Source organism: Ornithorhynchus anatinus, chromosome 1 (genome assembly GCF_004115215.2).
Source record: "Ornithorhynchus anatinus isolate Pmale09 chromosome 1, mOrnAna1.pri.v4, whole genome shotgun sequence".
In the NCBI taxonomy this organism is placed as follows: Eukaryota; Metazoa; Chordata; class Mammalia; order Monotremata; family Ornithorhynchidae; genus Ornithorhynchus; species Ornithorhynchus anatinus.
The window spans coordinates 124,674,968-124,701,136 of record NC_041728.1 but is presented as its reverse complement, the minus strand read 5'-3'; the positions used below and the strand labels follow the sequence as shown (position 1 = coordinate 124,701,136).

The window sequence follows — 26,169 nt, the reverse complement described above, 5'->3', positions numbered from 1 at the left end:
GACACAGAAGGGAGTGGGAGATGAAGAAAGGAACTCATAATATCCTGACTGGATTATTGTGTCAGCCTCCTCTCTGTCCTCCCTTTCTCCTCTCTCTCCCCACTCCAGTCTATTCTTCATTCTGCTGCCCGGATCATCTTCCTACAGAAACGCTCTGGGCATATCACTCCCCTTCTCAAAAACCTCCAATGGTTGCCTATCAACCCTCGCAGGAAACAAAAACTCCTCAGCCCTGGCTTCAAAACTCTCCATCACCTTGCCCCCTCCTACCTCTCCTCCCTTCTCTCTTTCTACTGCCCACCCCGTACACTCTGCTCCTCTGCCACTCACCTCCTCACAGTCCCCTGTTCACGCCTCCCACCGTCGATCCCTGGCCCACAGCTACCGCTGTTCTGGAATGCCCTCCCTCCTCACATCTGCTAAGCTAACTCTTCCCCTCTTCAAAGCCCTACTGAGGGCTCACCTCTTCCAGGAGGCCTTCCCAGACTGAGCCCCCTTTCTCTCTCCTTCTCCTCCCCCTCCCCCCACCCTCTACTCTTCCCCCTTCCCCTCCCTTCAGCACTGTGCTCATTTGTATATATTATTTATTACCCTATTTATTTTGTTAATGAGGTGTATATCTCCTTGATTTATTTATCTTGATGATGTTGTCTTGTTTTGTTCTGTTTCGTTTTGCATCTGACTCCCCCATTTAGACTGTGAGCCCATTATTGGGCAGGGGTTGTCTCTATCTGTTGTCAAATTGTACATTCCAAGCGCTTAGTACCGTGCTCTGCACATAGTAAGTGCTCAATAAATATTACTGAATTAATAAATGAATGAAGGCTTAATCAGAGAAGGCCTCTTGGAGGAGATGGGCCTTCAATAATGCTTTGAAGTGGTGGAGAGTAATTGTCTGATATGAGGAGGAAGGCCATTCAAGGCCAGAAGCAAGATGTGGGCCAGAGGTGGGGAATTCATCTATTTGCTCTACTGTACTCTCCAAAGCACTTAGCCTGGTGCTGTACACATAGTAGGTTTTCAGTAATTATCACTGATTGATTGATTAACACATAGGACAATGAGTGTATTATGGAGGCAGGTTAGTGGGGGCTGTACTCCTTCAGGTTGGATATCAGAAAACTGTGGAGGTGGCCAGAGGGCAGCGTTGCTCTTGGTCTGAAGAATCATTCAATCATTCAATGGATTTATTGAGAAATTTATTATGCATGGAGCACTAAACTAAGCACTGGCTCTAAAATGCTGCCATGTCCAACCTCTGGCCTGGAGCTCCCCTTCCCCTTTATATTCCACACCTGACCACTCTCTCCACCTTCAAAGCCTTATTAAAAGAACATGTCCTCCAAGCTCTCATTTCCCCTACTCCCACTCCGTGTCACCCTTGCACTTGAACTTGCACACCTTTCACCCCTCCCTCAGCCCCAAAGCACTCATATATGTATCTGTTATTTATTTATTTATTTATTTATTTATTTATTTATTTATTTATTTATTTATTTATTTATTTATATTAATGTCTGTCTCCCCGTCTAGATGGGAAACTCCTTTGGGCAAGGAACTTACCTATCAACTCTGTTTTACTGTACTCTCCCAAGCACTTAGAACACACAAGACCTACTTAGCTCTGCACAAAGTAGGTAGTCAATAAATATGACTGATTGATTATAAGCTCATTGTGGCCAGGGAAGGTATCTACCAACTCCGTTATATTGTACTCTCCTAAGGACTTAGTACAGCATTATGCAAACAGTACGTATTCAATATGATTGTAAAATAATTCTGGGAAGGGTAAGTGCCTACCAACTCTGTTATTTTACACTCTCCCAAGCACTTAGTACATTGCTCTGCACCCAGGAAGTACTCAATAAATATGATTTATTGATTGCAAGCTCATTGTGGGCAGGGGATGTGTAATTTATTTATATTAATGGCTGTCACCCCCTCTAGACTGTAAGCTTGTTGGGGGCAGGAAATGGGTAATTTAATTATATATATTAATGTCTGTCACCCCCTCCAGACTGTAAGCTTGTTGTGGGCAGGGAACATGTCTGTTTGTTATATTGCACTCTCCCAAGAGCTCAGTACAGTGCTTTGCACACAGTAAGTGCTCAATAAATACTACTAAGTGAACATCTACCTACCTTGTTATGCTGTACTCTCCCAAGCACTTAATACAGTGTTCTGCACATGTAAACTCTCAATAAGTATGAATGACTGATTGACTGAAGATTCCTGTTTCTGCCACCCGCAGGGAGGGGATTGTCTTTTTCCCATCGTGACACTCCCCTTCCAGATATGAGAAGCTCACCATGCCTCTGGCTAGTCTAGATGAAGAATCAGAAGTGCCAGTTTGGAGACAGGGTGAACTTTAGGCTGGTGACTCATTAGATTATACTGCCCAGAGCCCATCAGAGCCCTACTGGCCCCGCATCATTAAATCATCAATGGTATCTCCTGAGCGCTTACTATATGAGACCACTATACTAAGTGCTTGGGAGAGTTCAATACAACTGAGTTGTCAGACACATTCCCTGCCCACAACAAGCTTACACTCTAGAGGGAGGCAGATGTTAACAAAATAAATATTTGTAATATATAATTTAAAGATATGTTTATGTTAAGCACTGGGGTAGATACATGATAATCAGGTTGGACATAATTCCATTTTACTGATGAGGTAACTGAGGCACAGAGAAATGAAGTGATTTGCCCAACATCACACAGCAGACAAGTGGCAGAGCTGGGATTAGAACCCAGGTTCTTCTGATTTCCCAGGCCCGGAGTCTATCCACTAGGTTATGCTGTATATTCTGGGAAGCCACTCTGCTCTCATCCTTGGTCCTCTCTCGGCTTTTCTGCAGCTTCAGAGTGATGACTGTAAGGAAGTGTGTTTGTATGTGTGTATGCATACACAGACATGGTTTTGTTCATATTCATATGTGTTTTGGTGCATGTGTGAGTGTGTTTGATATGAAAAAGAGAGTTGGTAGATAACAAAGAGGGGAATCCAGGCTGCATCTGTTTCTACCTCATGGATTAGAGCAGGAAGGACGCGATGGCATGCATGAGTTTGTAAAAATATGTTCAGTTGGAATGCTTGACAGACTCGAAATTTTTGAGGGTTGAAGGATTCACACGTCTCAAGCTTGGTTAGTGGTCAGCCAATTATATGTCCTTACCAAGAAATTGGTTTAGAAACCCATTAGCACATTAATGCTTTCAAGCCCAATAAACATGAATTTGCTACACACTGGCACTTAAAATCATGATTAGAATCAATGTTGGGTCTTTACAGAGCAATTACTGTACCTCTTTCTTGGAGAATAGCATAGCAACTCTTTGGCCTGTTCATATATGCTTTTGAGAAATCCTAATATCTCACATGCTGAGAAGCAGCGTGGCCGAGTGGAAAGAGCACGGGCCAGAGAGCCAGGAAACCTGAGTTATAATCCTGGCTCTGCCAATTACTAGCTGTATGGTCTTGGGCAAGTCACTTAATTTTTCTGTGCCTCAGTTTCCTCAACTGTAAAATGGGGATTCAATGTCTGTTCTCCCCACTACTTTCATTCATTCATTCAATAGTATTTATTGAGCGCTTACTATGTGCAGAGCACTGTACTAAGCGCTTGGAATGAACAAGTTAGCAACAGATAGAGACAGTCCCTGCCCTTTGACGGGCTTACAGTCTAATCGGGGGAGACAGACAAGAACAATGGCAATAAATAGAGTCATTAAAACTGTGAGCCCCATGCGGGACAGGGACTATGCCCGATTGACCTGTACCTACCCCAACATTTAGAACAGCACTTGACTCATAGTAAATGCTTAATAAGTACCACAAAACAAACATGCACTTAATGTAAATGGTAACACAAGAATATTATAATTTAGTAAGCACATGCCAGTGAGGAGGATACAGTTTAATCTTTAACTGCCTAAAGATGTGGGCAAATTTTGACTGCACTCATTTTCCTCCAAAGTCCTTGATTGTTCCTAACTGCTGAGTACAGTGCTCTGCACACAGTAAATGCCCAATAAATACCACTTATTTATTGATTCATTGGATCTTCTAGAGCCCCAGGAGCCAATAAAAGTCCTTCTCTCCACCCTCTCCACACCCTGTCCCAAAGACTATCAAAAGGAATGCCCAGACTCTACAAGACAAATGTCAGTGATGGACACAGGATCCCTAGGTCCTATTAAATGAGACAGCTGAAGAAAACCATTTTTCAAATTAACAATCAATCAGTGGAATTTATTGAGTATTCACTGTGACCAGAGCTCCATAGTAAGCAGCTTGGTTGAGGACAAAGGAGTAAACAGACACAGTCCTTGAGAAGCTAATTCTCTAGTAGGGAAGGCAGGCATTAGGGAAACACCCAAGAGCATTTATTTATATTAATGTCTGTCTCTCCCTCTAGACTTTAAGCTGTTTGTGTGCAAGGAACATATTTACCAAATCTGTTGAAGTGTACTGTCCCAAGTACTTAGTATAGTGCTTGCATACAATAAGTGCTCAGTAAATATCATTGATTGACTGCATAGAAGTTTATAAGTAAGCGCTTGAGGGTATAGAATCAAGTACATTGATGATATAATAATAATAATGTTGGTATTTGTTAAGTGCTTACTATGTGCAGAGCACTGTTCTAAGCGCTGGGGTAGATACAGGGTAATCAGGTTGTCCCACGTGAGGCTCACAGTTACCATTTTACAGATGAGGGAACTGGGGCACAGAGACGTTAAGTGACTTGCCCACAGTCACACAGCTGACAAGTGGCAGAGCTGGGAGTCGAACCCATGACCTCTGACTCCGAAGCGCAGGCTCTTTCCACTGAGCCCATGGAATTTGTTAAGCGCTTTCTAGGTGCCAAGCACCATACGAAGTGCTGGGATGGCTACCATCAAAGTGGGTTGGGCACAGTCCCTGTCCCACCTAGGGCTCACAGTCTCAATCCCCATTTTACAGATGAGGTAACTGAGGAACAGAGAAATGAAAGGACTAGCCCAAGGTCACACAGCAGGCAAGTGGAGGAGCTGGGATTAAAACTCAGGTCCTTCTGACTCCCAAGCCTAGGCTCTAACAGTAGGGAGGGAAAATTGGATGGGGATATGAGAGATTGGTGAGGGAAGACTTCTTGGAAGAGGTATGATTTTAGTAGGGCTTTAATGTTGGTATTTGTTAAGTGCTTACTATGTGCCGAGCACTGTTCTAAATGCTGGGATAGATACAGGGTAATCAGGTTGTCTCACGTGAGGTTCACAGTTAATCCCCATTTTACAGATGAGGTAACTGAGGCACAGAGAAATTAAGTGACTTGCCCACAGTCACACAGCTGACAAGTGGCAGAGCCAGCAATCGAACCCATGACCTCTGACTCCAAAGCCTAGATGGAGCTTTGAAGATGGAGAGCATGGTTTCAGAGGTAAAGGGGGAAGGAATTCCAGGCAGGAGGGAGGAGGTAAACAAGAACCATATAACATTCCTAAACGCACAGTTCACAGTTTGGATCTTTATTCTAACATTCTATGGTTTATAAAAAAACCCAATTGCCTTGCCTCTCAACAGCACCTCTCTTGGAAGCATTAATTAAAAATCAACAAACTTGATCTCACAAATAGGTGGAGCAATGGGATTAGGACCATTAACTTCAATAATATAATTCTCAGGACACACCCTCAAGTGGCAGGTGGTGGTAACCTCCATGAATTAGTAGACGAGCCAAAAGGAAAACTAAATGTGATGGAAGGGAAAATACAGTTTTCCAAGGTTATAACATAAATCAATGACAAGATACGTGCCTGGAGTTCAAAAGCACTGGTCTAGCCAATAGAGGGTCCTGCCTCCCGTCAATGAAGGACTTAAACATGGACAAATTCAATGCTGAGAGGGATAAGAAATAGTGTAGGGCTTGGATCCTGTATTAATCTTAGAGTGACAGAGGAAGAGGTTTCTCATTTTAATTCTCACTGCCAACCAAGAATACACCCTGCTGGAGAGGTGCATGTCCTCATATAACTTTGCCTCACACTCAGGCTATGCTGACTCCTCAATGCGGTGGAGACTGATGGGAGGACTCAGCTACCACTCTGCTTCTGCCCTGCTGTATGAACTATGGCAAATTACTTAATTACAAATTCTGGGCCTCAGATCCTTTATCTGTAAAATAGGATAGCCATGCTCTCCGTGCCTGCTTGATTGGAGGCCCTAACCAATCTGATTTTCTCCTATCTCCCCCAGTGCTTAGTACAGTGTTTGGACCACATTAAATACCTAATAAAGTTTATAATTATTATGGCAGTTATACACCAGCCAATTCTTCCTTTCTCATCTCTGCTCCACTCCTGGCCTACACCTTCTTTAATGATTGTTCCGCCTCTGGGCATGTTAGCAGTTCTGTACTTAACAGCATTTTACCCCTGTGGATAAAGAAGGGATTTTTTTTTTCCCTCATGGGAACATGCATAAGGAAATCCCAGCCCCTGGACACTCAGATCAATAGGAATGTTGTAATTCCCTCTATAAACAAACAATGTCGGTAATTATACTTTGGTTTATAAATGAGAATTCTTCTTTTAAACTGAAATTCCAGGAATTTAGCTAATCCTCCAGAGAAGGCTAAGGTAGCCAAGAGCTATAGATCAACCAGGCAGACTCATTCACTCCCATGGCTTCAACTTCCATTTCTAGGCAGATGATTCCCAAATCTTCCTCTCCAGCCCCTACCTCTCTCCGTCTCTGCAGTCTTGTATTTTCTCCTGCCTTCAGGACATCTCCATTTGGATCTCCCACTAACACCCCAAAACTAACGTGTCCAAAACTGAACTCCTCATCTCCCGACCAAACCCTGTCCTCCCCCTGAATTTCCCATCACTTGTGGACAACAGTCATCCTCTCTGTCTCAAAAACCCCTTAACATTGGCATAATCCTCAACTCATCTCTTTCATTATTTCCACATATTCAATCTGTCACCAAATCTTGTTGACTCCACATTCACAACATCACTAAAATCCACCCTTTCCTTTCCATCCAGTCCATACTTCATTCTACTGCCCGGATCATTTTTCTACAAAAACTTTCAGGAAATGATTCCCACACTTAACGGAACTCCAGCGGTTGCCCATACACCTCTACCTCAAATAAAAACTCCTCACCATTGGTTTTGAAGCACTCAATTTCCTTGCCCTCTCCTATCTCACCTCGCTACTCTTCTACTAAAACCCAACCCACATACTTCACTCCTGTAATGCTAACCTTCTCACCGTACCTCGATCTCATCTAGTTTGCTGCTGACCCCTCACCCACGTGCTCCCTCTGGCCTGGAACGCCCTCTCTTCTCAAATCTGACAATTTGTCTCCCCAACTTCAAAGCCTTAATGAAGGCATACATCTGCTCCAAGAGGCCTTCCCTGACTAAGTCCTCCTTTCCTTTTTTCCCACTTCCTTCTGCTACTTCCTTCTGTGTCACTTGACTTGTTCCCTTTATTCATCTCCCCTCCCAGCACCATAGCCCTTATGTACATATATGTACTTTATTGATATTACGGCTCTCTCCCCTCTAGACTGTAAGCACATTGTGGGCAGGGAATGTATCTGTTTATTGTTAAATTGTACTCTCCCAAGCACTTAGTACAGTGCTCTGTACACAGTAAGTGCTCAATAAATATAATTGATTTAATGAAGGAATGAATCCAAACTGCTACCATGCTGATACAAACACTTATCATATTCTGCCTTGACTATTGCATTAGCCTACTTGCTGACACTCCCTGCCTCTTGTCTCTCCCCACTCCAATTTATACTTCACTCTGCTGCCTGGATCATTTTTCTACAACCACATTCAGTTCACATCCCCCCACTCCTCAAGAACTCAGGTAGTTGCCGATCCAACTCATCATCAAGCAGAAACCCTATAAAGCCCTCAATCAGTTCGCGACTCTTCCTATCTTACACTGTTGATTTCCTAACACAAATCAGGCTACATACTTTGCTCCTCTAATGCCAACCTACTCCAGGTACTTCGATCCCATCTACCTCACAGTTGACCCCTCGCCTACATCCTCCCTCTAGCCTGGAACTCTATCCCCCTTCATATACAACAGACCATCATTCTCCCCAACTTCAAAACCCTATTAAAACTCAAGTCCTCATTTCCTCTACTCCCTCTCCCTTCATTGTCCTCTATGCATTTGGATCTGAATACTTGATATTCACCCCGCTCTCAGCCCCACAGCACTTATGTACTTATCGATAATTTATTTTAATGTCTGTCTCCCCCTCTAGGACATAGGCTCCTGGTGGTCAGTGAACATCTCCACCAACTCTGTTGTACTGTACTGTTCTAACCACTTTGTACAATGCTGTGCACATAGTAAGTGCTCAATGAACACTACTGACTGACTGATTTTGCCCTTCCATTATTTCCTTTAGTGCTATTTTTCTAGTTGAATCTGTCTCCCAATCCCTTCTATACCAGAAAGGAGGTGGGACCTTTTAGTTTGCATGGATAGAGCATCTTTGAAATGAAATCCACACTTAACAGTCATATATACACACACACACAGAGCTTGATTTGGACTCCCACAATTTCATTTAAGGTCACTGTAGCCTGGAAAATGTTTGCAGAGACTCCCAGGTGCCACCTGAGGCAGCAAAATGTTTTGGGATATTTTTTAGTGACTTGCATATTTTTCTCTGAGTCCTTAAAACATAACTAGAGGAATGAATAGGAAAGAATCTGCATTTTCCACCTCCTTTTAAGAAGAACATATTTAACACTTAAGTTAACACCCAGATGGTACTCTTTCTTCATGGAAACATTTAGCTTTTCTGAAAATCCGATGCAGGTGCAGGAGAGAGAAATCCAGCCACCAGGATCACCTCTTCCCTGGAGAGAACTTTATTGGGCAAGTACTTGATTTGTGAGTATTTATTGAGCACATTGATTTTACTCACTAAATAGGTCCAATCTTTGGTAGGCACCTATTCCTAAATTCCTCCATTTTGTTTCCTTAAATTATCCAAAAGTTTATGCTTTAAGCCCTCAGGCTTTGCAGTATGAAGGAAGTTGGTGATTATCTCTTAGGCTGTTGAAGACAGCGAATCTGGAGGTCTCCCATGTCTTCGCTTACTCCTAACCTTAGGAATGATGAACAAGACTCCCCACTGGGGAGAGCGAAAAGCCTTTCAGTCCTCTTGCTTCCATCCTGGAGCCCGATAGGCACATACATGAATAAGGAATGGATTGCCTTGCCAGGGGTAGGCCGAAAACAGAGAAAGAACAGTATTATCCCAAAATCATGACAATGCACACCCCATGAAAACTCTCCATGCAAAGGTGCAGTTATGGAAAGCCCAGCTGGTAGACACCTTTTGCAGAGTCAGAATGGAGAAGACAAGATACAGCCAGAAGAAGATGGAAGGTGACAGTAGAAAAAAAAATCATGAAGCTGCAGAGGAGAGACACAAGGCCAGAGAGGAAGAAGTATGGCTGCAAATTCCTTACTTTTACCAGATCCTTGGGCAGGGTCCCCGCTTGCATGCCCATTTCTGACTGGGTTTCCTTCTTGTGCTTTCTTTTCCGATTCCTCTCCGTCCACAGGTCATCAAAGCTGGCCCGCTTGAAGTTCAGCTTGGCCTTAGTGCTCTGTGGTGGTGGCGGCGGTGGTGGAAGTTCTGGCAGGGTTCCCTCAGGGGCCAGGAAGGTGGAGGTCCAGGAAATGCTCTCAATGTTGGAGAAGGGCCTCGGTGGGGTCGCTGCCTGAGGGGACCTCTTCTTGCGATGGAAAGTGTGCATGTCACTGGGTCTCTTTTCGGGTGGGGTTTGGTTTGGCAGATTAGAATCCTGTTGTGCAAGCATCAAATGAAAACACACGGATGTAATATTGAACCGCGAATACTGAGCTCAGAGCCACCAGCCGCCACTCATCATTTTTGGTCATCTTGGAGATAAACTCAGGGCAATCTTCCTCATCTATCCTTACCTTGACCCCCAAGCCTCCCTTCTCCAGGCACAACCCAAAACAGGGGTTTATTGGATTCCACTCAGTCACCACCAGGACATTAAACTCCGGTGCTTTGGAAAAGTTGTTTTCTCTTTGAACTCTTTCCTTCCAAGTCACCACCTTTCCAATCCTCACTAGAATGTGTCTTCCGCCCTACCCTTTTCCCACCACTTCCTGGTAACAGAACTTCCCAGCATGTCTGACCACCCAGAAATTTCAAAGCACTTCATGGGTAAGATCTAGAGAAAGGAGAGCGATATTTCTTTTATCTGGTTCCAGAAGACTGTTTTTTTTGCAATCCTGGGTGGGTAATTGCAACATGGAGCAAAATAGCTTTTATGGGTCCTTAACTGAGAGTTTAAAACCTAATTGTCTAATGTGGGAAAATGCAGTGGCGGGGAGAGAATCTAAGAAGGTTTCTATCATTCCCTCTTTACCACTTGGAGAGACATCAGTACAGAAAGACTGAGTAACTAACCCGAGGGCACTATTGTTCGTTGTCTCCTTAGCCTCCTGTGAGTCTCAGTAGTGGATAGGTGCTGGGTTAATGCAATGAGTTGTTTGCCAAGCAAGGAGTACAGAACAGTCTTCCCAGACGAGTACACTTCTTGCTTTGACATTCTAGATTTACTTTTCACTACTGGTTGGAGAAGCCTGAACATAGCTGAAAAACAAGAAACTTCATTCTTGTGCTTTTCAAATGGAAAACATACTCCTTGGATTGAGTTAGAAGACTGATCCGTTGGCTCTTACTTAGCATGGATAATAAAAAGTCAACTTCCCACTTGACTATTAGTAGCAGGATTGTGTAGTTAAGCTGAATAGCATGGTTTACACTTATTTTAGTTCTATGTCATCCCCATATACTCTCCTAAGTGCTTAGTACAGTGCTCTGAACACAGTAAGTACTCAATAAGTGCCACCGATTGATTGATTTGGTCCAAAAGAGAAAACTCCTTGTGGGCAGGGAACATGTCTATCAACTTTGTTATAAAGTACTCTCATAAGTGCTCAGTACAGTGCTCTGCACACAGCAAGCACTTAATAAATACAGGGTAGGTGTCTACCAACTCTGTCATATTATACTTCCTCAAGTTCTTAGTACCTTCCTCTGCACTCATTAAGTGCTCGATTATCACCACTGATGAGAAATACAATTGACAGAAGAGCACCACAGACTTGGGAATTAGATTTCTTTGAACTCACCAGCTGTAGAATAGCTGTAAAGGCCCAGGGTGAACTACAGTATCTCTTGGCTCCTGATTCTCCCTATGAAGAGGAGATACTACTCCTCTGTCTGCCCCTTTCCTTCCTCTCCAAGTGCTGTAATGATGAATAATGCAAATGCCACCAAAGGGCTTTGATCTTCTCAGAGGACAAGGTAAGTTTCAGGGTAGTCTGGCATTAGGAAGGATGACATAATTTAGCACTGTTCTAAAGAGTCCCATATTCTCTGAGGGTTCCAAGATAAAGGGATTCACAGACAGGATGGAATAGATCAGGTCTGATTTGTTTTCATGTCTGAGTAGATGAACACAATTCCAAAAGTATCTCAGCTCAGAACTAAGAAATGAATTGGATAGAGATGTTAAGGTCATATAGGGGTAAACTCCAGGCTGTGTAGTAAATAGTATTCTGATTTTTTTTTTTCTGTAGAATTTGTCCTTAAGGCATTGTTCCAAATTCTACTGGGAATATTGTGGGCTCTAAACTCAATTCTTCCCTCATTCAAAGCCATTTCATTTTTCCAGCAATGTGCAATTTTATTTCCTGATATCTCAAATTGAAGTGTCAGATATTTACTTATCAAGTTTGGGCCAAGAATCCACCTGAGATATAAATTTGGGTGAGTTTCTCCAAAGGAAGTAGATTTCACCATGTCTTAAATCTATGCTTTAAATGAAATAATAATAATAATTGTAGTATATTGTGATATACTAGGGCAAACACTGTACTAAGCTCTGGGGAAGATAATAATAATTATGCTATTTGTTAAGCGCTTTCTATGTGCTAAGCACTATACTAAGTGCGGGGGTAGATAGAAGGTAATCAGGTTGTCTAACAGAGGGCTCACAGTCTTAACCTCTTTTAGAGTTGAGGTAACTGAAGCACAGAGGAGTTAAGTGGCTTGCCCAAGGTCACACAGCAGAAATGTGGTGGAGCTGGGATTCACCTCTGATTCCCAAGCCCGTGCTCTTGCCACTAGGCTAGGACAGACATGGGACTCCCAGTCTAAGGGGAGAGGGAGAATGAAAATGAAATGAAAATATACCCACATGTATAAGACATCTCAAACTACACTGACACTGAACATAAACCTCTCAGGGCTGTAATATTAGGAAGGAACTTAACTTTCCAACTCATGAAAAAACATTTTATTTCCACACTCTCTCGCCTATATGGCACCTAAAATTGTGGTGTTTGTTCAACACATAATCTGTGCCAAGTACTCTACTAAGTGCTAGGGTAAATATAAAAGAATCAGATTGGACACAGCCTCTGTCCCACAGGGGGCTCAGAGTCTAAGTAGGAGGGATAACAGGTATTGAATCCCCATTTTACAGGTAAGGAAACGGTAGCCCAAGATCAAACTGGAAACAATTGGCAAGAGCCAGGATTAGAAAACGGGTACTTGGACTCCCAGGTCCATGCCCTTCCCACTGGATCAGGATGTATCTCATGCTATTTCCATCATCTTCATTTTACCAGGTGGTAAAACCAAGACCTTTGCAGACCAAAGATCTTTACCCTGAATCGGACACTGATTGGTAGCACCGAATGGGGCAGAATTAGCCCCCAAATTTCCGCTCTGCCATCATAATTTGGGAATGTTAGAAGTGCATGGAAATCAGCATAAACCCAGAGCCAAAGAAATTTTCTTAGGCCTAGAAGAAATTAGGCTGTGAACAACGGACATCTTTAATAAAACTTGAATGTAGAAATCACAGCAGAGATACCGTAATAAATAATGTAATATCTGTCACCTTTTAGAATGTGAGTTCCTTGTGGGTGGGGAACATATTCGCGCTTCTGTTGTTCTCGCCAAGTGTGTTGCATCCTGGTGGGCCCTTAGTAAGTACCATTCCTACAACAGCTGTTCTCTGTCACCAGATTCATCATTGCAATAGCACCGATGAGTATAGGGAAGAGGATAAACATTTGGGGGGGGCCTGATGGATTGGTGAATTTAACTAGGACTCTAGTTAATTACAAAACACACAGAGGGAGTCAAAATGATTATCGCGGGTATTTATAAACAAGTTTGCCACAGTGTGAGTCACAGTCTGCAATCTGAGCAGCCGCCACAAGATGGAGTTTTAAAAAGGCTTCAATAAACTTAAAATAAAGCAGTCATTCTTGTTTTGCACTTGGGCCAATCAATAGTTAACAGATTTTTCTCTCATTTCAGGTTTATTCAACTGTTCTATTCATTCATTTGTTGCATGCCCATGGCTCCTAAGATCTCAGGGTACACCTCTTAGTTCTCTCTCTATTTCTTCCATCTCAGCAATGTAATTTGCATTAAAATGCATTTTTCTACTCCAATTTGTAGTTTCCACTTGCAATCCACTGCTCTACCATGCTTCTTTTCTTATGGTATTTGTTAAGCACTTACTATATGTCAGATGCTGTTCTAAATACAAGTGAATTAGATTGGACACAGTCCCTGTCCTACATGGAACTCACAATCTAAGAAGTATGAATTACATGTGCCCACTTTTTCTGAGTTAGAGAATGCTGGGCTTCGGGTATCATTCCTCTCCAGTCACTGTCAAACTCTCTTCTCTGTCAATCAATGGTATTTACTCTTTTTTTTAATGGTATTTGTTAAGGACTTACTATGTGCAGGCACTGTACTGAGCAGTGGTGTAGATCCAAGTTAATCAGATTGGACACCACCGTTCATGTCCCACCTGGACCCCACAATATTAATCCACATTTTATTGATGAAGTAATCGAGGCACAGAGAAGTTAAGTGACTTGCCCAAGGTCACACAGAAGACAAGTGGCAGAGCCAGGATTAGAACACAGGTCCTTCCGACTCCCAGGCCCGTCACACTGGCTCTATTCACTAGGTCATGCTGCTTGTTGAGTGCTTACTCTATGCAGAGCTCTGAACTAAGCATCTGGGAAAGTACACAGCTAATTCTCTATAGTGTTTGCTTTAGGCAAAATTATATTATTTTTATAAAAAGGCAAGGATGTTACTTGCACAGAGTAAGGGCTCGGTGATTGATTCCATGATGTTTTCATGTGGCTGCTTGGCTCACAGTTTAAGAAACACATTAACAATAATAATAATAATAATTGTGACATTTGTTAAGGACTTATTATGTGTCAGACACTGTACTAAGCACTGGGGTGAACACAAGCAAATTGGGTTGGACACAGTTCCTGTCCCTTGTGGGGTTCATAGTCTCAATCCCCATTTTACAGAAGAGGTAACTGAGGCACAGAGAAGTGAAGTGACTTGCCCAAGGTCACACCGCAGACAGGTGGCAGAGCTGGGATTAGAATCCATGACCTTCTGACTACCACGCCCGTGGTCTATCCACTATGTCACGCTGCTTACTGCACGTTTATTCTTTACAGAGCTCTGAACTAAGCATTTGGGAAAGTACACAGCTAACTCTCTATATGTGGGGGAGACATCAGGGAGCATCAGCAATGGCCAAGTCCCTGGCAGAGGGGATGGTAACAGCATCAGTCATCGCCACGGGGACTGACTGCACTAGCAGAGTTTTTTTTCTCTCATTTGCTCCTGTCTCTTCTGTTTCTAAAATGACCACATTGGTGCCGACGTAGGAGGAGGAGCTATGTTCATTATTGAGCATTTACTGAGTGCAACGTACTATATTTGTGTTTCTCTACATTTGGGTGAGTTTGAACTTTGGTCATGGTAGGTTGGTCTCTTTCTCTCTCGCTCTCCCTCTCTCCTCCCTGTCTCTCCCTCCCTGCCTGGCCCTCCCTCTCTGCCTCTCAAACTATCTCTTGGGCCATCTCTCTCTACCACTCTCTGTCTGTCCATGTTCTTGTCTCCACTTCCTGGCTTTCTGTTGTTCTCAAATCCTTACCTCATTTGGATCACTGAGAAACTGTGTAGCTTAGTGGATGGAGTACGGACCCGGGAGTCAGAAGGACCTGGGTTCTAATACCAGATATGCCACATGTCTGCTGTATGACCTTGGACAAGTCACTTCACTTCTCTGTGCCTCCGGTACCTCATCTGTATAATGAGCATTAAGGCTTTGAGCCCTACTTGGGACAGGGACTATGTTCAACCTAATTAGCTTGTATCTATCCCAGTGCTTAGCACAGTGGTGGACAAATAGTAAGTGTTAATAAATACTACAATTATCATTATTACTCATCACTTGAGATCTTGCCCCCATATATCTTTGAGTTTATCACCAAAGAGTTGAACTGGTGAGTGACATAGGAACTCCAGGATGAGAAGTGGGCCACCAAGGATTAGAGAAGCATTTCCTGTCCATTCCGTTTCACTGACTCGGGCTTTCTAAGCAAACTGGGTCAGTGTGTTCAAGAGGAGGCTTGCCTCTCTTCATCTCCTCACCATAGGTGGTTCCATAACTGTAAAATAGTCCTCCTGTTTGAAGACACAGGGTTGGCTGAAAATCTGAAAAGGGAATGGGAGTTTCAGAAAAATTTCTTGAAGTTTTGGTCGAGGCCCAAGCAGAGCCCAAGGCAACTCAGTGCACATGCAGAGGGGAGGGAGGGATGAACCTCAGCGGGAGGAAAAGACAGCAGAGAAGCCGATGGGGGAAGTGAAAAGGGGCTCTACATTTTGATCAGAGCTGGTCAGAGCTGGCCTGAGCTCCTCTGCATCTCGCCGAACAATTCCACCCTGTAGCCCATCTGCTCCAGTTTCCATGCCGCAACAGATATTGTTTGCGTCACAGCTGTGTGACTAGCTCTCTCAGCTTGCCTGGCAAGCCCCGCCCTCAAACACTGCAGGAAAAGGCTTACACCTGCCCCCTCCCCCTCTGTTTCCAGACCTCAGTCTTGGACTGCATCAATATATCTTCCCTTCCAAATGATCTTTCAGTGTTTCTTCCAAAGTGGGCTTGTCCCTACTTCCCACAGGGTCTTTTTTCCTACTCTCAATTCCAGGACTGCTTTGAAGCCATTACACTGACAATATCCTGTCTTGGGGACTAGTCTTTCTATAATAATAATAATAATAATAATAATAATAATATTTTTAAGGGCTTATTTTGTGCCAAGTATGATACTAGATTTTGGGATAGATACAAGATAGGTTGAACAAAATCCCTCTCCACTGTGGGGTTTACAGTTCACAGAAAGAGAGACAGCAGTTACTGAATCCACATTTTGCAAATGAGGAAACTGGGGAACAGAAAGGTTAAGTGACTTGTCCAAGGTGACACAGCAGGCAAGTGGCAGAAGGGGGACTAGAAGCCAGGTCCTCTGACTCCCAGGCCTGTGCTCTTTCTAATGGACAACACTTCTTTCAGGGGTCAAATGATGCTGGAGCTAGTAGACAGAAACGACTAGGGCACCTGAGGAAAACACCTGCCCTATGACTGGGAAGGATATGCAGTTAAAGACATTCTTTGCAGGAGTTCCAAATTCATAAAAATGACTTTGGCTTTGGTCTGCCTTCTGAATGCACATGAGCAAGAAATTTCTACTATGAGAATCAGTTCTGGTTGGAAATTCCTTATTCTGGAAACATGAAAGGCAGAAGGATTTGTTTCCTATGACTCTTTCTGGAACCTGAATTAGCTCATCAGAAATTTGCCAAAAGGTAGAAGAAATGAGTGACCAGACTTGAGCTGTGCACCAAGCTTTTCCTCCCAGTCACTAATACAGACTTTTCTAAGCCTTTTACACTCTAAAAGGTAAAAGCCACCTTGGTTCTGACAATTTCCCAGGAATCTTACCTCATCTTTGGGAATATCACTAACAGACGATGTTGTATTCAGGTTGGTCTGAGACGGACAGGAGTCCTCCTTCTGCAATCCATTATCCAGGGAGTTTAGAGAAAGCAGGTGGCTTGCCCTGGGTTTGAGGGTTTTGGGCCTTTCGGGTGCCTCTAAGTTGCTATCCATATTGGAGCAGTTTCCAAGAGATATCATGGAAATGGCGCTCACTCTGCCAGGGTAGCGGAAACTTTTTCTTTGTGAGCTGGGCCTTGGACTCTGTGGTTTGGGACTCAGGGGCCTGCAAGGCATATCTTTGCCATCAAATGTTGGTGATCCATATAGGATGGACTGATTAAAGAAGGCTTGCTGGTCATTTGGGCTGATGAGAGATTTTGGCCAAGATTCCCCATGAGAAACACCTAAGCAACTGCCCCCTATTTCCTGCTGTTCATTGGTTCCGTAACTTGTTAGGCATTTAATGGCTGGTTCGCTTCTCCGCCTCTGATCTGGGGAGATGGAGTCTTTGAAAGACTCAAGATGGCCATTGGAGCGCTGACTTTCAGGGGAGGTCCCAGGAGGTCCCCCAGATCTCGGGGTGGCTTGCCCATCAGCTTCATTTTTGGCCAGATTCCTGGCTTCGTCACTGGAAACCTGCAAGGGGGATCTGCTGGAGTTGAATAGCTCCTGAGGAGCGATCAAGCTCATTAAAGCCGGTCGCTTAGGGCTATCTGTCTCTCTGCTTTTCAGGAAGGCTTTCCATGAGCTTTGGCGAAGTTTGGCTTTCTCCCTCTCAGACTTTGTTGAACTTTTTGAGCTGTGTTCATTGTTTTCCTTCTCCAGAATTTTAGATTCAAAGAAACTCGAGAAAGATTTATGGGCTAAGGCCAGCCGGGTCCTGAATTTTTTATTCTCTGGGCTTTTGATCCTCTTATATTCGTTGTTGTTGTCAGAGGACAGCCTCCTAGTTGCTAGGTCTTCTGGAGTGTCAGCATCATCATTTTCTGTTGAACTTAAGCCTCCCCCTCCTCCTACAGCACACGTGTCATTGGGAGAAAGAGAGCTCATGTCTATGTCTTCCAAAGGTATCCTGCCAGCACCGGAAGCCCTCCGCAGACTGACTCTGTTAAATGAACCACTTTTCTCATAGAGTTCCTCCTCATCTGAATATTCTGAGGTACAACTTTCCTTCCTCGGGGTTACCAAGTTGGGTGAACCATTATCAACTGATGGCAAACTCCCCACGTCCTCATCATCCTTTCTGGCAGCTGGCTCTTCCACTCTTGGCTTGCTGCCAGGCACATTTTGGCCTCCTGGAGTTTCAGCAGCCGTTGGCTTGGTCTTCCTGAAGGAAGTCATTTTAGAGAAAACAAGAAACTTGGAAGACTTGCTGGCCTTGGTCTGTTTTTGCACTGCTTTATAGAGGCTACTATGGCTACCAGGGAGATGAAATGAATTATCATCCATTTCTTCACTGTTTGCGCTCTCAGAACTTACGTTGTCAGAAAACATTGTATTGGATTCTGAAATCCCCATTCGAGAATAACTGGGACAGCTCTCGGGCATGCTCATATGATGTTCGCTCTCCTCTGCTTCCTCTAGAATCAAGCCTAGGTGCGTTTCTGGACTGGGAGAGCCTTCACCAGTGCTCGGGAGGTTATTATCCAGAAGACTATTTTCAAAGTCTCTCTTTTGATGGCTCTGTTGGTTCTTCTCACAAATAACAGCAGTCAGGTTGTTTTTCTGACTCGAGCCACTAGAGGTTTCTGTTTCCAAAGCAATTGGAAGAGTTAGAGAGCTGCTGGACCCTTCATCATTGTTAGCAAGAAACCTAGCTTCAGTCATGGAGTTTATGACCTCCTCGGGTGACGCTTCAGAATGGTTATTTATTGTGTAGGATTCCATGCCTCCTGTGCTCTCAAGGTGGGCTGGCTGATCATAAAGATTGTTTACAGAGTTTTCCTCTTGGGCTGAGATTCTTTCAGAGTACAACTCAATTCTACCTTGGGGATGGTCCTCTTCATTGGCATTCATGCACCACTTACCTCTTGTGCTTGAAAAGATACTCAGAGTTTGTTCCTCCCCTGACTGCAGGGGCATATTTGAACTCTTCTGAATGGCACTGGTGATTGCAGTTTCATTCTGGTCAACTAGGACAGCTGCCTCTTGCAGACCCCATTTTTTGTCATTACTCTCAACTCTCCCACCTCTCCAAGGTCCAACCAGCTCTGAATCGCCGATGGGGGGAGACCTCACATGTTCCTTTAGGAATTTTCCATATTTCTCCTCCTGGTTGATGTCAGCAGCAGTTTTTGTGTTGTGTCTTGTGGCCTGTAAGCCCTTCTGTTCCACAGCTATAATGATTAGAGCTGGTTTTATTTTCGAATACTTCATTGAATCTGTTTCTTGAGACTTGAGAATCGCTGTGGGTGCTAGATGAATAGACTGGGCAGTGTTAGTCTCTTTTTCCTCTTTGTTAAGAACTGGGTTAGCTGCTGTCAGTTCTGCATTCCCCTTTAAGGCATTGTTTTTACAGCTTAAACTTTTTATTACTGACTCATCTGGTTCTTTTATAATGTCTTTTCTATTTGATTTCAACGTTGTTTCTGGAGCATTCAAGCCCAAATTCAATCTGGAACAACCCATAAGTTCATTTTCCCCCACCAAACCTCCATTAGTGCTTGATTTACTCAATTTTATATCTTTTGGGATAGTAATTGTTGTGTCCCTATGGATTTTGAGTTCCTTCTCGATAGAAACATCTACAGGATGATTTTGCTTATTATCAAAATCACTGTCTTTGGAGGGCCAGTCAATGCTGCAAAATGACTTGTGTGTGGCTAACTCTTGTTTGAGTGGGCATTCAGTGTGATTTAACTGCGTGACAAGATGTGTGCTTGCAGGTTCTAAAGCTGGGACAGTAGAATTCTTGTTCTGCTTGGAATAATACTCCAATGATTCTTCCTGCTGGAAGTCTTTCACGGTCAAGACCTCAGCTTCTTTTTCTGAGTTAAGGCCACATAGCTCTGATTTACTGCACACATTAATATCACCACCTTGATTAGAGATGGGTGCATGGGAAAGCTGGTGGGGAGGAGCTTCTGGACAGGTCTTAGAAGGTAATATTTTAGTGCTTCCGTCTCCCTCCACTTTTTTTCCTTTTTGCAACCTGATTCCAAACTTTTCTAGATTTTTTGAAAGGCACTCGGAATGTATCTGGGGGAGGCGTAACTCAGGGCAAGACCTCCTAAATGGCTGTGGATCCCGAAAATGGTTTTCAGGAAGTCTTGTCTCTTGAGTACCGATATTTTCAGGGATACTGTGCCAGGCCTTAGTCCTTAGGATGCCAGGAGGTGAGTGAAAAGTAGATTTTAAACAGGGTTGGAGGACAAGCAAGTCTTTCTCAACTGTGAACTCCAGAGGTTCCTTTCTGATCTTGGCAACTGAATATTCTTCACGGTTCAAGTTTTTGGTGATGCAATCTATGGTAGGAACAAAACTAAACTGTTGATGGAATGCCAAATCCTCTTTATTTCTTCTAGTGTGAATGCTGTCTGTATCGAGGTGGATGTTTGGCAAACTCTCACTGGTCTTCTCCCGCTGGGAGGAAAATGACTGACCCAAAGGCACACTCAGACAACTTTCTGATCTGGATCCCAGAAGCGTGAAACTTGAGACCCTTATACTTTTTACAAAAGCCTCAACTGCCCTAGTACAAACACAGCTTGTGCCTTTGGACCTCCCTGGGGTTTCTGCAGCCTGAAGCTCTGTTACTCCAACTGGAGGCCTTATCTCTGATGCAAGTTCCTCTCCGCTGGTGCTCTCATCTGCGTTGGAAATCCCACCGACCAAAGAATCCTTTGTCTTTGCTGTTCTTGCTTCGGATTCTGAAGAAACTATCAGACATTCACTCCTGCAGAAATTTTCCTTTAAAACAGGAAATGTTTCCGAGCGTTCTTTCACACTGGAGCTTGGCTTAACGGAAGAATGAATTTCTCGAACAGAATCGTCTGGCTGGATGTCAAGGGATAGCTGGCATGCTCCCTCTCTTGGAGAGGGAAGAGAGCCCAAATTCAAGCAGGTTTGTCCAGTGACGTCACTGGCCAGGGACTCGGTATCGGAAGCACTTTCAAATAACTCCGGCTTTACATCCGAAAGACATTCGCTTTGATGAGACTGAGTTTCAAAATAATCCTCTTCTGTTTCCTGGCTTGAACTGTGTTTCTCCTGGTCTCCAGGAGTAGAAGAGTGCTGATTTTCAACCTCTCCTTCACTGGTATACTGTTCAATGGGTTCTGGTGTCTGAGAACAAAAAGAAGAGTCAGAAATCGATTCACCTAAAAATGGGTTCTATTTTCCATCTTTATCTGAAGTTCAGAAAGGATTAAAAACATTTCTGAGGGAGATCTTGTCTACTTACTCTCTTAGACTCCCCCAAGCGCATCATACAGTGCTCTTCATAAGAGCACAATAAATACTACCCATTAATCTCTAATGTCCCTTACATGTCCCTGGTTTCAGGAAGAATTAGCATCTACATTCTTTTGGTGGGGAAACTGGAGCAAGCACTTGGGAGAGCACAGTACAATAAAGTTGGTAGACACATTCCCTGTCCCAAAGGAGCTTACAGTGTAGAGGGTGAGACAGACATTAATATAAATGATTTATGGCTATGTACATAAATGCTGTGGGGCAACGCTTAGAACAGTGCTCTGCACATAGTAAGCACTTAACAAACACCAACATCATAAATACCAAGTACCCAAAGGGTAGAGTGAATAGACTACCTGGAGAGAGAGAAACTCGGGAAAAAGAGGGCTTAATCAGGGAAGGCCTCTTGGAGGAGATCTGATCTTAAGTAACCTTAAAATAAAGATTAAGTGATGAATAAACTGAGGGTGCCTTCCTAATGAATGACGGTGTCAAGTTACTCACTGCACTCTGATCTCATCTATCTCACTGCCGACCCCCTTCCCATGATCTCCCCCTAGCCTGGACCTCCCTTCTCCTCTATATACGCCAGACCACCACTCTCTCCACATTTAAGGCATTGTTGAGGTCACAACTCCTCCAAGAGGCCTTCCCCGGTTAAGCCCTCTTTCCCCTGGCTCACTCTTCCTTCCATGTCATCTATGCATCTAGATCTGTGACCTTTGAGCATTTGAAATTTGCCTCATCCCCAACCCTCCAGCACTTACGGACATATCTTTAAATTATATACTATAAATTACTTTTGCAGTCATACAAATGTCTGTCTCCCCATTTAGACTGCAAGCTCGTTATGGGTAGGAAATATGTCCTCTAATTCTGTTGTACTGTACTCTCCCCAGCACTTAGGAAAGTGCTCTGCAGATAGTAAGCACTCACTAAATAGCATTGATTGACCAAAAAAATTCCACTGACTTTGCAGGAAAAAAAAGTTTTGGAAAAGAATAATTTTTAGAGTTGTTCTTCAGAATTGCTGGATTGTTTGTAGGATAACAAAAAGTATAGCCTTCTGCCTTGGATGGTCCGACTGAAATGCATGTTCATTCATTCATTCATTTGATTGCATTTATTGAGTGCAGAGCACTGTACTAAGCACTTGGAAAGTGCAATTTGGCAACAGATAGACATAATCCCTACCCAACAACAGGCTCACAGTCTAGTAGGGGCAGACAGACAGCAAAACAAAACAAGTAGACAGGCATCAATAGCATCAAAATAGATAAATAAGACATATACACACCATTAATAGGAGGAAAGTGGGTTTTAGGTTAAATTTCCCACAGAGGAGTGATTAGGTGAATGGTCAGGAGGCCCACCAAATGATACTAATAATGCTAATTATGTTTTTTGTTACATGCCAAGCACTATGTTAATTCATTCATTCAATCGTATTTATGGAGCACTGTACTAAGCACTTGGAAAGTACAATTCGGCAACAAATAGAGACAATCCCTACCTAACAGTGGGCTTACAGTCTAGGAGGGGGAGACAGACAACAAAACAAAATAAGTAGACAAACATCAATAGCATCAATATAAATAAATATAATTATAATAGATATATACACATTATTAATGAAATAAATAGAATAATAAATATGTACTCATATACACATGTGCTGTGGGACAGGGAGGGGGGTAGAGCAGAGGGAGGAAGTTGGGGCAATGGGGAGGGAAGGAGGGCAGAGGAAAAGGGGGGCTCAGCCTGGGAAGGCCTCATGGAGGAGGTGAGCTTTCAGTATGGCATTGAATTAGATACAAGATAATCAGGTCGGACACAGTCTCACATGGGGCTCACAGTCTAAGTAGGGGAAAACAGAATTGACTGTCCATTTTACAGACCAGATAAGTGAGGCACAGAGAAGTTAAGTAACCTGCCTAAGGTCACGCAGCAGACAAGTGGTGGAGCTGGGGTAAAACCCAAGTCCTCTAGCTCTCAGGCCCATTGTCTTTCCCACTAGGTCACGCTGCTTCTCACTCAAACAGCTTTAGCCTGTGAATCTGACGCTGCTCTGGGTTTTTGAGGCTGGGAGAGACTAGGACTGGGATCTTGCAGAGACCTGAGGAGGCCATGGTCCACCAGAGAGCAGGAGAGTGGAGAACACTAGGCAGAAAGGAGTGAAAACAATAGCCATTTCATCAACAGCAACCCAGCTAGCAGCTTTGCAAATGTTTTTCAGACTCCCTGAGCTGCACAGTACCTCTCCTACTTTACCTCTTTGGAAAGTCAGCATTACCTGCAGCAAAGTTGAATAGGGTGGAGGACGGTTAGGGTTAGATCCTTTAAGGTCTGTAGGCAAAGAGGGAGGGAGAAAAGTGCACTAATGATCCTCCGGCCTCAGGGGCAAGTCTCAAGAAAGTCCCAAAATCACAACCGCAGCTCTTGGTCAGCATGGGAAGTGTTAACCATCCTCATTTTCATCTTAAGAGCAGGCTCTTGGCCACCCAGGGCCAACCCTGAACAAAGACTTCATCTGCATGGCACCTATGGGGCCAGAAGTCTAGGCTCCAAAGCAGCTAGATTCTCTGAAAGTAGAAGTGTGCGAGGAGGTGAGAGGAGGGAAAACCCTGAAAAACTCTGAAGTCCAAGGCATTTCCCTATCCCAAATCTGATCCAGTCTCCTCCCAGTTCAATTCTAAAATAAATCCTGAAAATTACTCAATGGGGAGGGCATCCCCATACCGTCAGCAAGACTTGCCACACAATCCGCCCAAATGGCAAATTACCCCTAATTATGGGACTAAAACAACTAGCAAAATAACAAGCAGATTCCTGTTTTCAAAGTGTAAGTATAAGATGATGCAGCAAGAGATGACATTATTAGCCAATAACTACCAGTGGCGGGTTATTGCTGGGTGGGTATATTAGCATCTCACACCTACTCAGTTTTGCCAAGCCCTCTCTTGAGTAATGCTGTAAAGATATTTTATAGATAATAGGTAGGGAAAGTAAGACACAAAGTGAAACACTCATGGACCTCATGGAGGTAGGGTCAATATCTAATGGCACTTTGAATAAAACTGATGAAATTAACATGAAAGTTAATAGCCCCTAATAACATCCTATATGGTGGCTTGCTAACTAAAGGGTAGGATATTAATACTTTGTGTCACCATTCAACAAAATAGGATTGGTGAATGATCTAGTGGAAAGAGGATGGATGGGTCTGGGGGTTAGGAGATCTGGCTACGGCACTGACCTACTGTGTGACCTTGGGCAACTCACTGTAACCTCTCCGTGCTTCCATTTGCTTATCTGTAAAATGGGAACGATGATAATAATACCTTTCTCTCTTCTCTCCTTCACAGGGATGTTGTGAGGATAAAATAAGATCATTAATGTGAAGCCCCTTTGAAAAATAAAAGCTCTTTATAAATTCAAGGCATAATAGTGATAATTTATGCTGGTACTGACGCAGGCATTTTTAGCCACTAACTTCAAGGCTCTCCACTAGCTCTGCTGTTCTAATTTATTCTCTCGCTACTGTTTAGTTGACAGTCTTTGCTCCAAAGCTAACCTCTTTATTGTCCCTTGTTCTGACTCTCACATCTCTGACTCCTTGCTCACACCCATTCCCTTGTCTAGAACTCCTCAACCTTCAAATCTACCAGATCACTTGTTTTCTATCTTCTAAGCCCTTCTGAAAACGTATTTCCTCCAGAAGGCATTTTCCAAATAATTTCCATCACCTCAGGCCATGCCAACCTAATATTCTCATCACTTCTGCATATATCCAATCAATCATTTAGCACTTACTGTCTGCTGGTATATTTCACTTATTTATTCATTTTCTTAATGTTTATGGTTTTCCTTCTGCTCCATATTTAAACAGGATTCCTCATCTTTCCACTCAGATTCTATTCTCCTCCTGCCTTTCACAGCACTGTAGCCAACACAAATAGCCTATCCTCCCTATCTCACAAGCTCTTAACCTTGGAATTATCCTTAACTCATCTCTCATTCAACCCACATATTCAATCTGTCCCCAATTTCTGGCAGTTCTACCTTCATAACACTGCTAAAATCCAACCATTCCTCTCCATCCAAACTTGCTACTATGCAGATCCAAGCATATATCATATCCCACCTTGACTAATAAATCGATCTCCTCGCTGACCTTCCTGTCTCGCCCCACTCATTCTTATTTCAACTCTGCTTCTTTGATCGTTTTTCTAATGTCAACTCACTCATTGTAACTTGGGCTCATCTATTTTGCTGCTGACCCCATACCCACATCCTTCTTCTGATCTGGAATACCCACCCCCCAATCCACATAAAACAGATCACCACTCTCTCCACCTTCAAAGTCTTATTAAAATCACATCTTTTCCAAGCAGACTTCCCCTACTAATTTCCCCTACTCCCTCAAACTTCTGTGTCACCCCTGCACTTGGATCTGTATCCTTTAAGCACTTGATCAGCATGGCCTACTGACAAGAACACGGGCTTGGGAGTCAGAGGACGTGGGTTCTAATCCCAGCCATACCACTTGTCTGCTGTGTGACCTGGTGCAAGTCACTTAATAATAATAATAATAATAATGTTGGTATTTGTTAAGCGCTTACTATGTGCAGAGCACTGTTCTAAGCACTGGGGTATAGAGGGTAATCAGGTTGTCCCACATTAAGTTCACAGTCTTAATCCCCATTTTACAGATGAGGTCACTGAGGCACAGAGAAGTTAAGTGACTTGCCCACAGTCACACAGCTGACAAGTGGCATAGCCAGAATTCGAACCCTTGACCTCTGACTCCCAAGCCCATGTTCTTTC

General features: G+C 43.5%; 1 protein-coding gene across 1 annotated transcript in view; it reads right to left on the bottom strand.

Moving 5' to 3' along the window:
• ARHGEF4 (Rho guanine nucleotide exchange factor 4) overlaps window positions 1-26,169 on the bottom strand; it is a 558,628-nt gene that overhangs the window by 237,435 nt on the left and 295,024 nt on the right. Inside the window, exons 3-4 of the mRNA XM_029064183.2 lie at window positions 16,933-21,213; window positions 9,508-9,846 (exon numbers count right to left, since the gene is read on the bottom strand). Coding sequence (XP_028920016.2) covers window positions 9,508-9,846; window positions 16,933-21,213 — 4,620 coding nt within the window. The remainder of the gene's footprint in view (window positions 1-9,507; window positions 9,847-16,932; window positions 21,214-26,169) is intronic.